Source organism: Rhincodon typus, chromosome 8 (genome assembly GCF_021869965.1).
Source record: "Rhincodon typus isolate 14 chromosome 8, sRhiTyp1.1, whole genome shotgun sequence".
NCBI classification, from domain to species: Eukaryota; Metazoa; Chordata; class Chondrichthyes; order Orectolobiformes; family Rhincodontidae; genus Rhincodon; species Rhincodon typus.
In genome coordinates this window covers 3,145,799-3,165,470 of record NC_063339.1, presented here as the reverse complement: position 1 = coordinate 3,165,470, position 19,672 = coordinate 3,145,799, and the positions used below count along the sequence as shown (strand labels likewise).

Below are 19,672 nucleotides of genomic sequence, written 5' to 3'. Positions count from 1 at the left end.
GATCCTGGCTACTGAGAACAAGGTCTATTCCCCTGACTTTATAAGCTCCTGTTACAACTACATTTCTCTTTTCTCCCTTGTCTTGAATGGCTCCCTGTACCGCAGTGCTACGGTCAGTTTGCTCATCCTCCCTACAGCACCACCACCAGCCGCATCCCCCCCCACCCACTCCCATCCACACAGGGAGCAAGAATCTCAAACCTCTTAGACAAACTCAAGGGCTGAGGCTCCTGCAGTACTACCTTTTGGATCACTTTACCTGCATCACTGGTAGTCACACCCTCCTGTCCCTGACTGCTGACTGAATTTGAGGTAGTTAATCTAAGGAGTCTGACTGCCTCCTGAAACACAGCGTCCAGGCAACTCTCCCCCACCCTGATATGTCGCTGTAATTGAAGCCCGGACTCCAGCTCATCAACATGAGCTGCAGTTCCTCAAATAACCAACACTTGTTTCAGATGTGGTCACTATGAACCACAACGGGGTCCATCATTGCCTGGCCCGGAATTGCTATCTGAATTACTTGCTTCTTAACTTGATTGTTAAAAATTTCATACTTGTCTTTTAATTTGTAGCCTGTAAATATTTCCCGTACTTTACCTTGAATCTGAAAGTAAACCATAATAGATAATCAAATTAGTAGCTATCACCGACCAATGAATTCATGGTTTACCTATGATGTCAATTTTTTTATGCTGGGCCTCTGATCCTGGACTCTTATTTAGCCTGCTGTTTAAAAACCTTACAAACCATGAGAATAAATATAAAGTACCTTCTCCGCTCTGCACTGACTTCTCACATTGCCTCCAAAGTCCTCAAACTACATACTCATCTCAGGCTGTGATTCACTCCAGATGTGATTCATCCTTTCTGATTATGTGAAGATTCCTGTTCATGTGCTTTCCACATAAAAATCAAGTATAATAGGGGAGGGAAGCAATAAGCAGAGCTTTCTTCCGATGAAAAAAACAGAAACTTGACATTTTGCTTTGGACTGATGTGGAGAAAATGGATTCACTGGTAGAGAGCTCAGCCATAAATAAATGCAGTAAGGATGCACATTCTTGCCACTTTCTGGTGTAACTTATTAGAACAGGGAATTATTGAGGCAAATGGCATAAATATATTCAAGGAGAACCGAGATAAAGACAAAAGGGAGGAAGGAACATAAGAACAGGAGGAGGTTTTATAGCCCTTTGGGCTTGTTCATTAAATGAGATTATTGCTGATCTGTGACCTAATTCCATATCCCCACCTCTCCTCTGCATTACTTAAAGATCTATCAATCACAGTTTTGGATTTGACAAATGATGTGGCATAAGTTGCCAGCTGTATGAAAAGTGTAACTTAATTTCACTCCTGAAAAGTCTGGCTCTAAGTTTTAGACTCTATCTCACTGTCTTAGACTCACCAATCACCAGGAATGGTTTCTCTCTGTGTCAACCCCTAAATATCTTGAAACTCAATCAAAGTGTCCCTTAACCTTCTTAATTCCAGGGAATAAAATATTAGTTTCTGACTCCAGATATTTTTCTGGTGAATCTACTCTGCACTTGCTGCTAAGTGAATATGCCCTTTCTAAGGTGCAGTGGCCAGAACTGAATGCTATTATTCCAGGTGTAGTCTGACCACGGGCTTGTACAGCTAAGGCATGACTTCAACCACTTTGTGTTTTAGTCTTATAGATACATCTGCCAGCATTCTATTACCTTATTGATTACTTTCTCTCTCTGTCCAAGATATTTTAACACTACAAAGCCGGACCCCCGCACCCCTACCCCAAGTTTCTTCAGTTTCCTACTATTTCTGGATTTCATGTAAAAGTTGCCCAGTTCTACTCGTTTTTGTCCAGGTTACTTATTTGCCAAAACCGAAATCCATTTTCCACACTTTTGCGCTTGCATTCAATCTATCAATACCTTTGTAACTTTACACTTCCTTCCCTACTGTTATTCTACACAGTAGAATATTTAAAATGCAGGATGCTTAAGAGGCAACAGCAGTTCAGCAGTCTTGGACATTTTCTAGACAAAAGGAGAATACAGAAATAAGGAGGAGCAAAACATCAGTTGGATGTCCACCCTCTGATGCCTATGGTTGAATACCGACACACACGTCTACAGTTGAATATCCGCACGAAAGATTTCAGCAGTTGGATATCCGCAATGGTGGTCTATAGTTCAATACCCACACACGGACATCTATAATGGGATGTCCACCACTGAAATGTTATAATGGATGTTAACAATGTGCAGAAACAGATAGGTTATAAATACATGGCAAGTAACAGATTTGAGTGGCATACTTCAGAGAATAATTACTGATTAGCACAGGACCAAATAGATATAACATGGACAGTAAAGTTAACAGTGGTAGGGGAATCATCACAATACGAAAAATAGTAACCTTGGTAAAGAGATCAAATACAAAGGGAACAAATTAAAAATCAAGATGTCAGGAGCAAGCTAGAAGTCAGCCAAAGGGTAATCTGATTTTTGAATAAATTATTAGGGTAGAGAATAGTATAAATGGGGTCAAAAGATAATTAAATGAAGTTCTGCACTTCTCCTGATAAGCCTATGGCACTATGCACTCAATAGATCAGGCCACACCAGAGTTGTTAATAACTTCAGAGTCGCCAAGTTAATGATGGGAAAGAGGAAAAAAGTCTCAATTCCTGCAGCAAAATCCTATTGAAAGCATGAAGACAATTAGACCCCAGTGAAACCATACAGCGCACAGCAATAGGATCAAGCTCAACTATGATTCCCAATATTGTCAAAAGCACCTGCTAAAATTCATCAATCTTGCTGTATGAGAACAACCAGTCCAGAGACATCATGATCTAGAAAAGTTCAACCTCATTTATTCAAATTTCTCCATGGCCTAACATCAACCACTATGTCACTGCCTTCCTTAGATGGGCTCTGTCCATGGGCTACTGGTCAAATGTCCCATGTTAATATTCTGGGGACATGGGAATACTGAATTCAATTTAAAAAAAATCTGGAATAAAAAGTCAATTTAATGATGACCATATACTCATTGTCGGTTGTTTAACATAAAATCTCTGTAACCTGCATCCTTTCTGCTAACCCTTGCCTTTAATATCAGGCCTTTTCCTCATCACCCCAGCACTGGTGGGTATGGTTTTGACTTCCTGAGCCCTAGGCTTTGGAATTCTCCCCATAACTAGCTTCACTTCTCTCTCTCTCTCTTTCTCTCTCTCTCTCTTCTTGAACACATATTTTAAAATCCCACTTCTCTGACCAAGCTTTTGATCAACTGACCAAATATCTCCTTATATGGCTCAGTGGTCACATCCTGTGAAGTGCCTTGAGACATTTTACCACACTGAAGGTGCTTTATAAATGTAAGTTATTGTTGCTCAGAAGAGGGGGAAGGGACAAAATTGGGGAAAAAAAAGGAGTTGATGGAGGGGGCATGAAAAGGATGACAGCATTAAGGAATCTAGTGGGTAAGTGAGGTTAACAGTAACCCAAAAGGATCAGACTCCTCATGTCAAACAGTATTTAAGTCGCCATTACACTGTTAAAATAGATGTTGATCTGAGAGAGATGCTAATTGTAGAGCAATTTACAAACACTAACAGCCACAGAATTACAGCAATGCTCCTCTTACAGTTGCAGAGAAAACAGTTGACTCTCCCTCACAGCAACAAGGCTCTGCTGGTCACAGCAGACAGTCACAACTCATTAACAACCTAATGAAGGATCAATCAGTGGCATTTCACTGAAGAGAGTTATAGCAACAGGAACTCACTTCATCCAAGTACAGGTCTCCGTAGCAGTGAGAATTATTTTCCTCACCTTCCGTACACCACCAACAATTTCTATTTTTCCTCCCCTAGAAATGTGGGCTCTCACTAGGGCAGAGCTCCATGGACACAAGCAACCCAGCAGCACCTCACTAAAGTGACCTTTATCTCTGTGAATGAAAGCAATGGGTGCCAGCTGGACATTCGATCCTGGTTGGGTATCACAGACAAGCCGTGACCCATACCCTGCTTAATATTAGTTCACATGCACCTTACACAATGAACCTATTCTGAAGGAGGGTCACTGGATCTGAAACTTTAACTCTGCTTTCTTTTCACAGATGCTGCCTGACCTGCTGAGATTTTCCAGCAACTTCTGATTTTGCATCTCATTTGTTGCTTTGCTGAGGTCATTTAACCAGACAAGCTTAGGAGTCAAACCTAGGAGTGTCCTCATCTGTCTAGCTCCATACCAACTTCCGGCAGTGTCTACTGATATCAAGCCAGTGGGCTAGCCAGTTGAGAATGATACTCTCTGTTGGACAAAGGAATAAAGGTTACATAGTTAAAGCCAAGTGTGGAAACGTACAGGATTGTGAAGGGACTTGACAGGTAAACACACGCTTTTCTCTTAGAATCTTTAACATAGGGTCACTGTCCCAGGATAAAGGAACAATTATTTAGGACTATAATGAAGCGATTTTTTTCACTCAGAGTTGTGAATCTTTGGAATGCAGTATCCCAGAGGGTGGCAGATGTTCCATCATTGAATATGTTTGAGGCTGAGATAGATTTTTGGCCTTTTAGAGAATGAAGAGATATGGAAATGATCAGGAAAGTGGAGTTGAAATCAAAGATTAGTCACAAAGCACTGAATGGCAGAACAGCCTCAAGGGACCATAGGGGTCATTCCTACTCCTATTTCTTATGTTTTTCTATGGTTTAGAGTTAAAATAAAGATCAGCCATGATCTTGAGAAGCAAAACAGGCTTGATGGGCCAAGTGACCTCCTCCTGATCCCACGTTCTTCCTTTCCGATGTGGAGTCCTACAGCACAGAGACAGGCCCTTCGGCCCAAACTGGTCCATGCCGACCAAAACATCCATTCACTCTAACCCCATTTCCCTGCACTTGGCCCATATCCTTCTAAACCTTTCCATTCCATGTATTCGTCCAAATACATTTTAAATATTGTTAATGTACTTGCCTCAACAACTTCCGCTGGCAGCTTATTCCATATGTGTACCACCCTCTGTGTAAAAAAGTTGCCCCTCAGGTTCCCATGTATTCTTTCCCCTCTTATCTTAAACTGATGCCCTCTAGTCCTCAATTCCCCAACCCAGGGAAAAAGACTGAGTGCATTCACCCTATCCATGCCTCTCATGATCTTATACACTTCTATAAGATCCTCCCTCAGTTTCCTACACACTAAAGAAAAAAGTCCTAGCTTGTCCGACCTCTCCCTATAGGTCAGTCCCTCGAGTCCTGGCAACATCCTTGTAAATTTCTTCTGCACTCTTTCCAGTTTAATAACCTATAGCCAGGTGACCAAAACCGAACACAACATTCCAAGTGCAGCCTCACTAACGTCCTATATGACTGCAACATAATGTACTAACTTCTAAACTCAGTGCCCTGATTGATGAAGGGCCAGTGCACCAAAAGCCTTTTTCACTGCCCTGTCTACCTGTGACTCCATTTTCAGAAAACCGTGCACCTGAACTCCAGGGTCCCTCTGTTCTACTACACTCCTTAAGACCCTACGATTCACCATGAAACTCCTACCTGGATTTGACTTTCCTAAAAAAAAGGATTAAAAGCAAAATGGAGTGGGTTTAACACTACACAGAAGCTGCTACCTCAGTTATTCCCCATCAAAACCAAGAGAGTCTGAAAGCAGACTGATAACTCGTCCACAGCCATCGCACAAAGAAACAGGAACAGCAAAAACAGAAGTAAGAGTTAACTCAAATAGGAATGTTGCGCACCCTGCAGAAACTGGCAGGATTGGCAGAAATCCCCTTTTTCTGCAGCTTTCTTCGGCCAGCCATTCAGCTCCAATAATAGGAGCTGTCAGTGCACAACATTTTCCAGCGATAGAATAAAGCCTGTCTCTCATCACCCAATTCAACTTGACAGTATTATTGCAAAGCTGGTGAACAGAGGGAGGGATGAGGAAGAGTGGCGATGTGGGGGAGTGGTAGTTGGGTAAATAAGTAACCGTCTTTGTTGCAGAGAAGCTTCACTTTCCAGGCTTTTTTTTATTCATTCACAGGATGAGGGCATCGCTGGCCAGGCAGCATTTATTGCCCATCCCTAATTGCCCAGAAGGCAGTTGAGAATCAACCACATTCCTGTGGATCCGGAGTCACATGTAGGCCAGACCAGGTAAGGATGGCAATTTCCTTCCCTGAAGGGCATTAGTGAACCAGATGGGTTTTCCCAACAATCGACAATGGATTCATGGTCATTATTAGACTCTTAATTCCAGGTTTTTATTGAGTTCAAATTTCACCATCTGCCAGGGCAGGATTCGAACCTGGGTCTCCAAGACATTATCTGGGTCTCTGGATTAACATTTCCAGCGATAATACCACTAGGCCATTGCAATTTCCTTGCTTATAGCCAAATTCGAAGCATTTCAGCTACCCACTACTTTGTCAGTAAAGTTTAACAGTCAAGAGATAGCAGACAATATAGATTTAAGAAAGAGCCAGTTTGCATTTACATAATGCATTGTCTTTCAAGGTCTCCTCATGCACTCTTTGCCAAAGTACTCTACAGACAAAGAATTACTTCAAAATGCATGCATTGCTATAATGTAGCAAATGCTGCAGTCAATCTGTGCAAAGCACACTTCCACAAAATAAATTTTAAAAACAGGTTTGAGGATTTTGTGACTCACTAGGGATAGCACATGGTAAATCAAGCCCCATTATTCCCCAACTTATCATAAATGTGAACAGCACATTAAATCATAGAATGGTCCATTACTATCCAATGACCTAATTCAGATGAAAAGAATATGCACACTAGGTTTCTCTCGTTACAACAAATAGTTATTTTCTTGTTACCAAACTGTTTTTAACCTAGACAAAAAGTAGGTAAGTTGAATAGCTCATCTACGCCATTGCACACATACTGACAGATACAAATACAGAAAACAAATAAATATTATGGGTGGACCAAGGAAATATGGTTCAGTAGCACTAGTCCGGACCAAAGATGTCAACCAGTATTTTCTTTTGATTTCTTTCAACTCTTTGCTGAGGAGACAAGATTGTGGATACACTGATTCTCAGTCTCACATTCACTGGCTGAAAATTCACCTTTTCACAGCCTCCAAAGGTGGGTTTTCCCTTTTGGCTTTTAAAATGGTATTTGTAAAGACAGCAGCTTGCAGGGGAAAGATGAGGAAAAATGACTAGCTTCTGAAGAAGAGTCTAGGCCCGAAACGTCAGCCTTCCTGCTCCTCCGATGCTGCTTGGCCTGCTGTGTTCATCCAGCTCTACACCTTGTTATCTCAGATTCTCCACCAGCTGCAGTTCCTACTATCTCTAGCTTCTGGGGATTTGCTTTTACTTCTCCACATAGAAGCAAGAGAGAGATGGATGCTTTCACTTTCCAGGCTAGATACTTCTGCTGTTTATTTATCTACAATGCTGTAGACACCTGCCCAGGAACCAATCAAGGAGGTAGTTACCATGCTGAGTTCTTCCAAGTCCACAACAACTGCTACTGATTACAAACTCAATCAAGAGGCTGGCAGAATTGTCCTGAACACAAACAGGCAATGCCGATTTGTCTGGATTTCTCCTTCACTACCCTGAGACATCATTGGATACAGAATTCTCAATGTGCGCCACTAACTTCTTTTTAAAACTACAAATATCTTCTCACAGTTTCCATGGTTTAAAGCACCGTCAACACCAACTGGCAAGAAAAAGACACGACCGATACTCACTCATTTCCATCCACATGGATAAGGAAAACCACCAGTTCAATTGGGACAACACCAGGATCCTAGGACAGGCCAAGCAAAGACAAGCACGGGAATTCCTAGAGGCCTGGTTCTCCACTAAGAAGGCCGTCAACAAACATATAGAGCTAGACCCTATATACACACCACTGCGAAGGAAAACCGGAAATGGGGTAACCCAGCTCAACAGACACCAGAGTTTAAACAACAGGTGGGAAACATAACAGCGCTTCATCGGAGGCTGCGCTGATGATGTTACCCAGCAGGGTAATGAAACGTCTGTGGAACAACGAACCAACTCGGCGAGCCAACCAACCACAACCTATAACTTTCTCAGTGCAGTGGTGGAAGTGTGTTACAGGCTGAGCCAAGACTAAAACCCTTAGACTATGTGAGGAAAACTCTGAGCTTAAGAACTAAAGTTAAGGGATCCTGAGCAAGAACTAATCGGCACTCTTGAATTCAACAGTGTAAATGACATATTTCGATTTTTCTCCTAACTTAAAAAACCACGAGAGAAAAGGATGGTTTGAAGCATGGCTGCCAGATCATAAGTACAAGTTCAGAGGAGTAGGCCATTCAGCCCTTTGAGCCTGCTCTGCTATTTGATTAATTCCTGACTGATCTGACAGCCCGTCATTTCTGCCTACCCCAGATAACCTTTCATCCCCTTGCTCATCAAGAATTTATCCATCTATACCTTAAAAATATTCAAGGACTCTGCTTCCACTACCTTTGGAAGAAGAGAGAGTTAGTTCCAAAGGTTCATGACTGTCCATGAGAAAAACTTCTCCATCATGTGTATCTTCATATTTTTAAACAGAGGTATCTATGTCAATGCTCAAGCTGCTTAGGCTCAGTTCAGATGTTTGCACGTTCAGCTGAAGCTTTTCAACTAAGTTCCATGCAGGAAAGGAAATCACAGTCATGTCATTTATGAGTTATTATTGTTATTAAGGAGGCCAAAGAATGAGCACCCATGATCTGAAGTCATGACCGGAAATAGGTAGGTCTTTAAATTCCTTTCATCCATCTGTTCCATCAGTGAATATTTAACAGATGTGGAACTACAGGCAGTCTGAGCCCCGTGCATCTGTACTGGAGACAAAGGGACAAAGAAATTGAGAATGTACAATCTATATTACCCAGCACCATGTCTGTGTCTGCTGCAAGAATTTGGGGACCAATGACTGTGCTGGCTTCCCGAGTCAATTAGCCTGCCAAGACCCACTGCATGTCTCCTATACAAGAAACTCCAGAACCCCATAATATCTCCAGACCTAAAGCTGAATGTATCAGCTTTTACTTTACTGCTACAACATTGTATATTGAGCTGGATGAATACGCATGTGCACTCCACTGTAGCCAACCATACACAAAATATATATACACAAAGGTCAACCCCCATCCCTTCTCAAAACCAGGCAAAACACATTTGGTTACACACAACTTGAGTATTGCTGAAAAATAAACATATTTTTGTGGAATCTTTTAATTCTGTACTCAGCAGGACAATCGTGAAGATACTATTAAAGGGAAAAACCAAAATTCATACTATATGAGAGGAAAGTGCTGATTGGTTGGAAGTTAGACTTGGATTGGTGGAGGCATTTCCATTAATATACCATTAAATGATGATTGACAGTTAACTGCTAGGCTTTGTTTAAATTTTAAATTTGTGGGGCCCTTGTGGCACAGTGGTAATGTCCTTACATCTGAGCCAGGAGGTCTGTGTTCAAGTTCCACCTGCTCCAAAGGTACAACATGACATCACCGAACAGGCTGATCAAAAAACAGCTAAACAACTCTGTCCCCATATATATATATTTTTTGTGTATCATTGGCTACAGTGGAGTGCACATGCATATTTATCCAGCTCAACGCACAGTGTTGTAGCCTTAAAGTAAAAGCTGATACATTCAGTTTTAGGTCTGAGATATTATGGGGTTCTGGAGTTTCTTGTATAGAAGACATGCAGTGGGTCTTGGCAGGCTAATTGACTCTGGAAGCCAGCACAGTCTCTCGTAGTACAATGGTACTGTCCCTATCTCTGAATTAGAAGGCCTAGGTTCAGGTCTACCTGCTTCAGATATGTGTTTTAACATTTATGCATAGGTTCAATAGAAAATACCTAAATTTAAAACTAGTAGATTGATTGGTCAAGACATTGCCCTGAGAAATTAACTAAAGAATAGCTGCTGCTTTGAGTTGAAGCTGATGTAGTGCTTGTCCATGCTCATTCTGCCTGCAAAGAACAGAGCCCTGTATATTAATGTGTAGCTTCCAGTACATGCCAGTTTAGTGCACTGCAGCTTCAGCTCAACATAAATATATTTCCTCATTTTCAATTTCTTTTCCCTTTGAACATGTCTAACCAACAGATCCACAGAAGATATTAAAGCTGAGAAAGATGCATTGGAGATATCAGCAAGAAATCCCAACAATTCTCTGCTTTGTATGTTATTGGAAGCATTTTTCCATTTATAGCAGTGTAACAACTCTAGAAATACAGCAGAGAAGAACATCGCACAAACATGTTAGGTGATCACTCACTAAATCAATTGAGCATGAATATCATTTACCGTAGTCATGGGCTTAAACAATCCCCCTTTAACAACATTTTTCATTAAGCTTCTTTAATGCAGCAAAATGTCCCATGGCACTTCACAGCAGCATTATCTAAAAAATATTAGTGCCAAGTCACTTTAGGTGTTAATAGAACAGGCAAGTTAAAGCTTGTCAAAGAAGTGAGTTTTAAGAAAGACCTTAAAGGAGCAAAGGGAGACAGTGGGCTGTGGGGGTGTGGATGGGAATAGCAGAACTCGGGGATGATACAGCTGACATTACACTGACAATGGTGGAGCAATTACATCACAGAGTGCAAGGGTCTCAAATGAGAAGAATTGGCAATCGGGTCAGTTGTCCAGTTTTCAACTTCAAAGAACTTACAACGCTGCTTGAAAACTGAAAAATTATTGAATTGGCAGCATTGTGCTAGAGCTCAGGTGCACAATACAGGCTGGCTCACTAGTTAAGTCACAGCGCAGAGATGGAATGACTCATAGCTGTATGTGACATTATTTTCCCACCTAAACCACCATGTAGTTTGAAATTTGCAGGCACCACATTCATGGTGCATTGTATACAGTCAGAAAAGTTGAGCACACTTACCTGACTCAGGTTCATCAGCTGCTATACACTCTTCAATTGGCTCCTTCAGGCCTAGGCTGGCTGCTGTAGGCAGGGGGCCTAACAGAGAGGATATATTCGGGGGTTTGGGTGGAGGCTCTGATTCTTTCTCCTCATCTGTTCTGTCATTCTCTTTTGGACGCTCTTCATTTAGGAAATCATCACAGAAATCTTTGTTCAGATGGTTTGCGACTGCTGTCAGCTCTTCATCCTCACCCTCTTCCTCACCTAATCCACTGGAGGTTACCGAAGCTCCATCATCCAGAGTATCTGGAACACAGTATTTCTCCAGTGATAAAAAATGAAAACAGTTTGCAAATAGCCAGTGAGTCAGAAGCTATGGAGTTTCCTTGCAAGATCTAATTTACTAAACAGCTTAATTGCTTTTTTAGATTTCTATTCATAATCAACATCTCGATTAAACTACAGAACAAAAACAAAGTTGCTGGAAAAGCTCAGCAGGTCTGGCAGCATCTGTGAAGGAGAAAACAGAGTTAACGTTTCAGGTCTGGTGACCCTTCCTTGATTAAACTAGAGTCTGTAGTTCCTACCTGGGTATCTGCTGTTGTACATATATCCCACCTGTATATACATGGTATATATCACCAAACGAGGCAAGTGAATACATGTTGAACAGTAGGACCCTGGGGAAGCACTGAGGATGTGAGGGACCTCAGCGTGCATATCCACCAATTTCTTAGATTATCAAATAAAGTGGTTAAGAAGGCATATGACATACTTCAGGCATAGAGTTTAAGGGCAGAGAGGTAATGCTGGAACTGTATAACACATTGATTAGGCTACAGCTAGAGTAGTGTGTGTAGATCTGGAAACCACAATATAGGAGAGCTATGATAGCACTGGAGAGAGTGCAGAGGAGATTTACCAGGATGTTGCTTGGGCTGGAGAGTTTCAGAGATTGGACAGACTGGGGTTATTTTCCTTGGAACAGAGGAGATTGACAGGGGACATGAAAGAAATGAGGGGCATAGATAGGGTAGTCAGGAAGAAAATTTCCCCTTGAAGGAGGGGTCAATGACAAGGAGGCATAGATTTAAGGTAAGGGGCAGGAGGTTGAAGAGTTATAAGGCAAAACCTTTTCACCCTGGAACTCAAGATCCCACAATGAGACTACTGGCGACTGTAGAGAGTGTAGATCATACCAGTTTGAATGGTATGATCTGCCTGTACTGCATGCAGAACACAACTTTTCACTGTAGCCTCTCTGCTCCTATGATGCTGCTTGGCCTGCTGTGTTCATCCAGCCCTGCACCTTGTTGTCTCACAACTTTTCACTGTACCTAGGTACATGTGACAATAATAAATCAAATCAAATCAAATCAAATATATTTCTGGGGTGATAGTTAGAGGAATGTTGACTCAGGGCAAGCATGTTTTATTTTTAAAATAATAACATTATTTGTTATTCACACAATACATTAGTCAAATAGGACATCATCCAAAGGATAGGACCTCTGACACTGTCACAAGCTTTCTGCATTGGTGTTAGCATATGTTACTCTCCTGGAATGCAACGTGAAACAGCAGTTAGCTGTTTAAGAAGTTTGATTCAGAACAATAACATTAATTGATCTTTTCCCCTTCCTGAGGTTTAAGTCACCGGAGGTCAATCACAGAGACTTCCACTCCAGTGTTGCCTTGTGAGGACCCATTAACTCAAGACAGGATAGATAGAAGTGTTGTATCAGGTCCTAGTGGCCTAATCATGAAGGATGCTTCTGTGATGAAGTCAGTCCAGGATTAGCCATGAAGCTCCACACTTCAGAGCCCATGAAGAATAGTAACTTGAGGGAGGTGATGGAATACTGCCTGTATTCATGGTACATTGTACATTAAAATGTTATTAAAATACAGTTAATCTCTTCACAATGACTCAAAAAAAGCAAATTGTTATGTGTACATACCTCCTTTAGCATAATTCGCATATGCTCCTCGATACCTTGGTCGAGTGATCTCCAGCTCAGTCTCAATCTCATCTTGATAACTTGCAATTTCACCTGCAAAGTATCAACATAATTTTTATTTTTAGAATGCATACTGTGAATACTAACCTACAAATGACCAACTATGAAGGTAAACTCTTCATTGCTAGAAGTGGGAAAAGGTTGGGGGAGATAGGGTTAGACACAAGTGAACACGTTTGAAAAAAGAGAAAAAGAAAGAGAGAGAGATTTAGGTTGTAGACAAGCTCGCCAAGCTGGTGGGTTTGGTTGTAAGTGTTTCATCACCCTGCTAGGTAACATCGTCAGTGCACCTCCGGTGAAGGGTCGGTGTTCTGTCCCACTTGTTATTTATATGCCTCGGTTTGCTGGGGTGGTTGGTATTACTTTCGGTTCTGTTTCTCAGTGGTTTGTACACAGGGTCTAATTGAAGGTGTTTGCTGATGGAGTTCTGGTTGGAATACCGGGTCTCCAGGAATTCCCTGGCGTGAATCTGTTTGGCTTGTGTGATTATGGATGTGTTGTCCCAGTCGAGTTCGTGTCCCTCGTCTGTGTGTAGTGAGACAAGTGAGAATTGGTGGTGTCTCTTGGTGTTCATGTATCCTTATAGTCAATTTTCTGCCGGTTTGGCCTATGTAGTATTTCTCACAGTCCTTGCATGGTATTTTGTATATTACATTAACTTTACTGGTTGTGGGTCTGGGATCCTTTACGTTCGTCAGTAGCTGTCGCAGGGTGGTTGTTGGTTTGTGAGCTACCGTGATACCTAGGGGTCTGAGTAGTCTTGTGGTCATCTCTGAAATGTCCTTGATGTATGGTAGGGTGATTAGTGAGTCCGGTCATATTGTGTCTTCCTGTTGTGGTCTATCTGGGAGGTAACAGTGGATTGTGCTTTTCGGGCATCCATTCCTTTTGAAGACTCCGTATAGGTGCTCCTGTTCTACTTTGCGTAGTTCCGGATTGCTGCAATGTATTGTGGCTCATTTAAATAGTTTCTTGATGCAGCTCCATTTGTAGGCGTTGGGATGGTTGCTAGTGTAATTGAGTATCTGGTCTCTATGTGTGGTCTTTCTATATACGCTGGTCTAGAGTTCCCTGTTGTTTTTGCGTTCTACGTCCAAGAAGGGTACTAGGTTGTTGTTCCCTTCTTCTTTCGTGAATTTTTTCCTGGTAAGGATGCGGAACAGAACGGCTGCAGAATGATAAGGGTTATGATCGACGATGCCCACAACTGCCTCCACAAATACGAGTGGGAAATTGCACACCAAAAAACTCCATACTCCAACGCAACCAACCAGCAATGGACATCCACACTGGAACAAGCCATCAGCATACAACAACAAAAGACTAGAACAACGAAAAGAATAGCCCTTCAAGAAAAACTGTCCAAAATCACCCACATCAACGACACGGACAACACAGATTCATGGATTAAAAACATCTCGGACCAACCTCTTACAGACACTGAGAGGACCATCCGAGTACACAGAGGATCCCACACCCAAAACCAGCAAAACCGGTGTAATATACAAAATACCATGCAAAGACTGTGAGAAATACTACATAGGCCAAACGGAAGAAAATTGACTATACCGATAAATGAATATTAAAGAGCCACCAAGAGATACGACCAATTCTCACTTGTCTCACTACACACAGACAACGAGGGACATGAATTCCACTGGGATAACACATCGATAATTGCACAAGCTAAACTGAGACATGCCTGAAATTCCAACCGGAACTCCATCAACAAACACCTTGAATTAGACCCTGTGTACAAACCACTCAGAAACAGAACCGAAAGTAATACCAACCACACCAGCAAACTGAAGCATATAAATAACAAGCGGAACAGAACACCAACGCTTCACCGGAGGCGTTACCCAGCAGGGTGACGAAACATTTACAACCAAACCCACCGACTTGGCGAGCAAGTCTATAACCTCATCCACAACCCAAGCTACAAGTCTTCTCGAAAACTTTAAAGAGAGAGATTTAGGGAGAGAGAGAGAGAGAGAGATGTTCAATTACCTTCAAAATCCACCAATTTTTTGGAGAGTTCTTGCTCCAGCTGAAATGAAATAATAATTACTTTACACATATTCAGTAATTTCTGTTAATAATTTATCAGACCTGGTACATATTCAAGGCTGACACTTCCAGTGCAATAGAGGGACAGCCACACTATCAAAGGTACGTTCTTTCAGATATTAGACCAATGTCCCACGTGCTCGTGGGTAAGAGATCTCACAATACTATTTTGAAGAAGTGCAGAAATGTATCGAGAGAGTTCTGGACAATATTTATGCATCAATCAACATCACCAAACACTCAGAAACGTGGTCACTTAGCTCACTGCTATCTTTGGGAGCTTGCTATTCACATAATTGGCTCCCACACTGCTTACATTACAGCAGTGATTTGACACATCCTTAGGTGATGAAAGGCAAGTCTCCTTCCCTATCTTTCTGCCAGCTAATTCATGCAGGAGAAAAATATGGAGGTGAGAACCAGAGAACTTCCCTATCATTATTTTGAAAAAAATCAACCCATATCATGTTTCCAGTTCAGGCACCTATAAAAAGTTAGACAACTTTATCTGGGCTTATATCAGGCTACATACCATTGAGGAAACCACAGCTCATTCATTTAATGCAAAAGTAATTGGTACAGGATCTCATGATAAATACAATGTAGGCATGATAACTTCTACAGAATGGGGACATTAAACTGAAACTATATAACCAGGTATGCTGGCATGTATTTTTAAAAGAAACCATTTTCCATTACTGTAATTGATCCAGGAGGATCATCCACAAGCATGAGCGTGGTTTTTTTGTTTAGGTCTGTGTATTTTGCTTTCTAAAAGAAAAATGAGATCTCTCCATGATGAACAAGCCCATGGTATGATACTGAGTCTAAAAGACAGGAAGGTTTCAGTCCAGCCATGGTTTATCTAAATCAGTTGATCTGATGAGTGAGCATGAGTCAGGATGGTGTTACACCTGCTCAGCTCAGGACTCAAACAAGCATCCAAGGTGAGGGATTTCTGATCAGTGGAGAGACAAGAGAAGCTGGAGTTGTTCTCTTCTGAAAAGAAAATAATAAGGAGAGATGCAAGAGAAGCATTAGAATCTTAGGACTTTCAACAGAATAAATAAGGAGAAACTGTTTCCAATGGACAGATATTTGGAAAGAAGAGGACACCAATAAATGGCCAAGTCTTAAGGGAAATTAGAATATGTACTGCACTAAAACAGGTCATTGGTTTTAAGTGCAGCAAGTTGTAATAATCTGGATTGCATTGTCTCAGAGGTTGATGGAAAGCAGGCTCAAAAATAACATTTGAAAAGGGATTGAGTAAATACTCACAAAAGGAAGAATTCGCAGGGTTATGAGAAAGAGCATGTGAAGTGAATTTAACCTGATAGCTCTTTCAAAGAACCAACACAGATTCCTTATTATCAAGGGATGAAAGATTGTTCAGGGGCATGCAGGAATGTAGAGCTGAGATTAAAGTCAGAACTTTATTGAATGGCAGAGCACTTGAAGGGCGAAACAGCCTACTTTTGCTTGTTTGTATGTTCACACAGGCAAAATAGACCAAATGACCTTCTTCCATGCTGTACAATTATATGATTCTGAGCTGTTAGGGATGACTTTTATTTAAAAATTCACTGTGGGTCATTGCTGGCTGGTTAGCATTTATTGCCAGTCACCAGTTCCTCTTGAGAGGTTGGTGGTGAGCTGCCTTATTGAACTGCTGCAGTCTCTCAATGCCCTTAGGAAGGGAATTCCTGGATTGTGATCCAGCACCACTGAAGGAATGGTGATATATTTCCAAGTCAGGATGGTGAGTGGCTTGGAGGGGAACTTGCAGGTGGTGGTGTTCCCATGTATCTGCTGCCCTTGTCCTTCTAGATGGAAGCGGTCGTGGGTTTGGAAGGTGCTGTCTGAGGATCTTTGGTGAATTTCTCATTCAGAAAAGTCTGGTCTGATGCTAGATAAGCTGCTGACGAGCCTCTTCTGAGCTGTGGTAACCCTGTAATCAAACAGGTCACACACAAAGTCACTTGGGGTGAGGTACTTAAGAAGGCTTGATCACTGAGGAATCATACCTCAACTCAGATTCAAAGTTTCAAAAACAGGGTAAAGAAAAGTGAGAAGAATGAACAAAGAATGAAAAGCAAGTTTATCTTCGGCCTCACTGTGGTCTCTGCTCTCCCAATTATAATACAGGGTTACCTGTTGCAGCCTAATCTTTCTCTTCCCTGCTGTGAACGAAGGTGGGTCACACTCTTCCTCCAAATCAATCTTCATAAACTCATCGATTGTTAACTGGCTGGTTGGTGTCTCTTCAAATTCATTAAGCCTGCAACAGAAGTTTAAAATAAAATCGCTGAAACAGTTTCAATAGCCGTTCATGCCTTTCTGTGGCGATAGCAATGATAGCTTCATACCACTCAATGGTGAACAGGTAACAATGTGACACCCTGTGAGATGTCTGCAACTCCTCTAATCCCTGTCATCCCCAATTTTCAATGCTGGCCATGCTGTTGTTTAAGCCTTTGAGCTTTGGACACCCTCCCAACACATCTCTGCGTTACTTTCTGCTTTCAAGAGGCTCCTTAAATCATTCCTCTTTAACCAAGCTTTTAGGATCTGATCTAATATCTCCTCATGTAACTTTGAGTCATATCAGCTCCTGTGAAACATTTTAAGATGTACCACTACGATAATGCCGTCATTGTAGTTGTTTTTACTCTATGTAATGCTGAGCAGGAGTGTATCTGATCCTCCCTACCCATCCCCCAACTCTGTTAACAGCTCGAGTGGGGGAGTCACTATTTGTTACACCACACTCCTATTAAGAAGGGAAGCTGAAGGCTACTACAATGTTAATGTTAATTATAGCTTGTTTAACAAGGCAAGCTTGAAGAACATAGTATCCTTGTGGTAAGAGATACCCAGGTGAGGAGAGGCTGCAAGAGCCCACGATACAATAATCACACACAGATTGAATAGAATAGAATAGGCTTGAAGGAACCGCTCTCTCAACAGACTGCTGCTTCACATCTCAAGCAAGCAGTAATATCAGGACTGACATTTTAGAGTGGGAGGAATGCAGATTGAGGAAACAAAAGAAAAAATTTGCAGAGCTATGGGGAAAAAGACAGGGAGAGGAACTAATTGGGAAGCTCTTTCAAAGAATAGGGAAGCGCAGTATGGCTTTAAATGCCATGCAATTGTACAAATTTAGTCAGTATGCCAATCCCAGACACATGCTAGCATTGACATAGGAGTGCCTCAATGAAGAACAAAACAACTACATTTGACACATGAGGAACAGTGAAATAAAACTGGATATCCACACACTATCAACTTATTGTTTGATCATTTTCCAAGATATTAAGCACTGTAAACATATTCCTGGGCAAAACTTTTCTCTCAAGGTTAAATAGGTGGAAGAGAGTTCATTAGGATTAACAGCCCTTGACTGACGTCCTTTTGTATCTTATAAGGGCAGTCCCATAAAAACAGGATGGTTGGTTACTCTGTTCATTAAGTTCTGTCAGTATAGTATAAATTGTACCAGTTACTGGACTTTACCAGAGACAGTGACAGTAGCAAATAACAGTTAGTCAGATAGTTGATATGAATCTGTGAAGAGTAGATCATAACTAACTAAACTGTAGATATATTTTTGAGAAGGTCACATACTTATGAATAATAGAAAACCAATGGATGTTGTTTATATGAATCTCCAAAAAGGCATTTAATAAGGTTACATTCAAGGAACAGTAAGCAAGATGAAAGTGTAAGAATTTGGATGAAATGGATCAGAAATTATTTAGGAGCTGGGAAGTAATTATGGAGTCAAAGGGAATATATTTGGATTGAAACTGAAAGAACTGCGGATGCTGTAAATCAGAAACAAAAACAGAAGTTGCTGGAAAAGCTCAGCAGGTCTGAGGAAGGGTCACCGGACCCTAAACGTTAACTTTGATTTCTCTTCACAGATGCTGCCAGACCTGCTGAGCTTTTCCAGCAACTTCTGTTTTTGTTGTATATATTTGGATTGAGTGGATATGGCAAGTGATGCTCCCCAGGCAATTATTCTATGAACACAGCATTTCACCATTTGTATCAAAAGTCTAGATGGAAAAATAGAAAATTGTATATCTAGGTTGCAGGTAGCAATAAGTTAGAAGGTACAGGAACATGTGCAGATAAGGGCAGGAATTTACAGCACAACACAGACCAAGTGAGTGAATAAAACTGACATATATAGTTTAATGTAGGGAAGTATGAGGGCATTCACTTTGAATCAGAGAAAGATAAATCATCATAATTTCTTAATGATGAAAGAACATTAGAGATGTGCAGCAGCAAAGGGATTAAGCTGGTCATGTGCACACATTACTGAAAGCTATTGCAAAAGTATCAGAAGCAATTAAAAAGGTTCAGCAGAATGTTGGCTTTTTCTCAAGAACAAAGCAGGCAGTCTTGGCCAGACCCCATCTGGACTAACAATGTTCATTTCTTTGGGACCATGTCTCAGAAATGAAGTCATGGCCTGAGAGAATTGCAACACAAGTTCCTTAGAATGATACCATGGCTGAGAGAGTGAAATTATTCAGACAGGTTCATTTGGATTCTTTAAGAATGTTGAAGCAAAGGTAAAGGCTTTTATTTAAGTAATGCCTTTCACCACTATGCAACATCAAAAGACACTTAAAAATTGTAGGAAGGTTTTTTTTT

The 19,672-nt window shown here is 41.3% G+C and overlaps 1 protein-coding gene across 1 annotated transcript in view; it reads right to left on the bottom strand.

The window, feature by feature from the left end:
• The window catches only part of LOC109917284 (transcription factor IIIB 90 kDa subunit-like), a 311,075-nt gene that overhangs the window by 118,848 nt on the left and 172,555 nt on the right, over positions 1 to 19,672 (bottom strand). Inside the window, exons 7-10 of the mRNA XM_048600010.1 lie at positions 17,156 to 17,282; positions 14,942 to 14,981; positions 12,872 to 12,964; positions 10,929 to 11,216 (exon numbers count right to left, since the gene is read on the bottom strand). Coding sequence (XP_048455967.1) covers positions 10,929 to 11,216; positions 12,872 to 12,964; positions 14,942 to 14,981; positions 17,156 to 17,282 — 548 coding nt within the window. The remainder of the gene's footprint in view (positions 1 to 10,928; positions 11,217 to 12,871; positions 12,965 to 14,941; positions 14,982 to 17,155; positions 17,283 to 19,672) is intronic.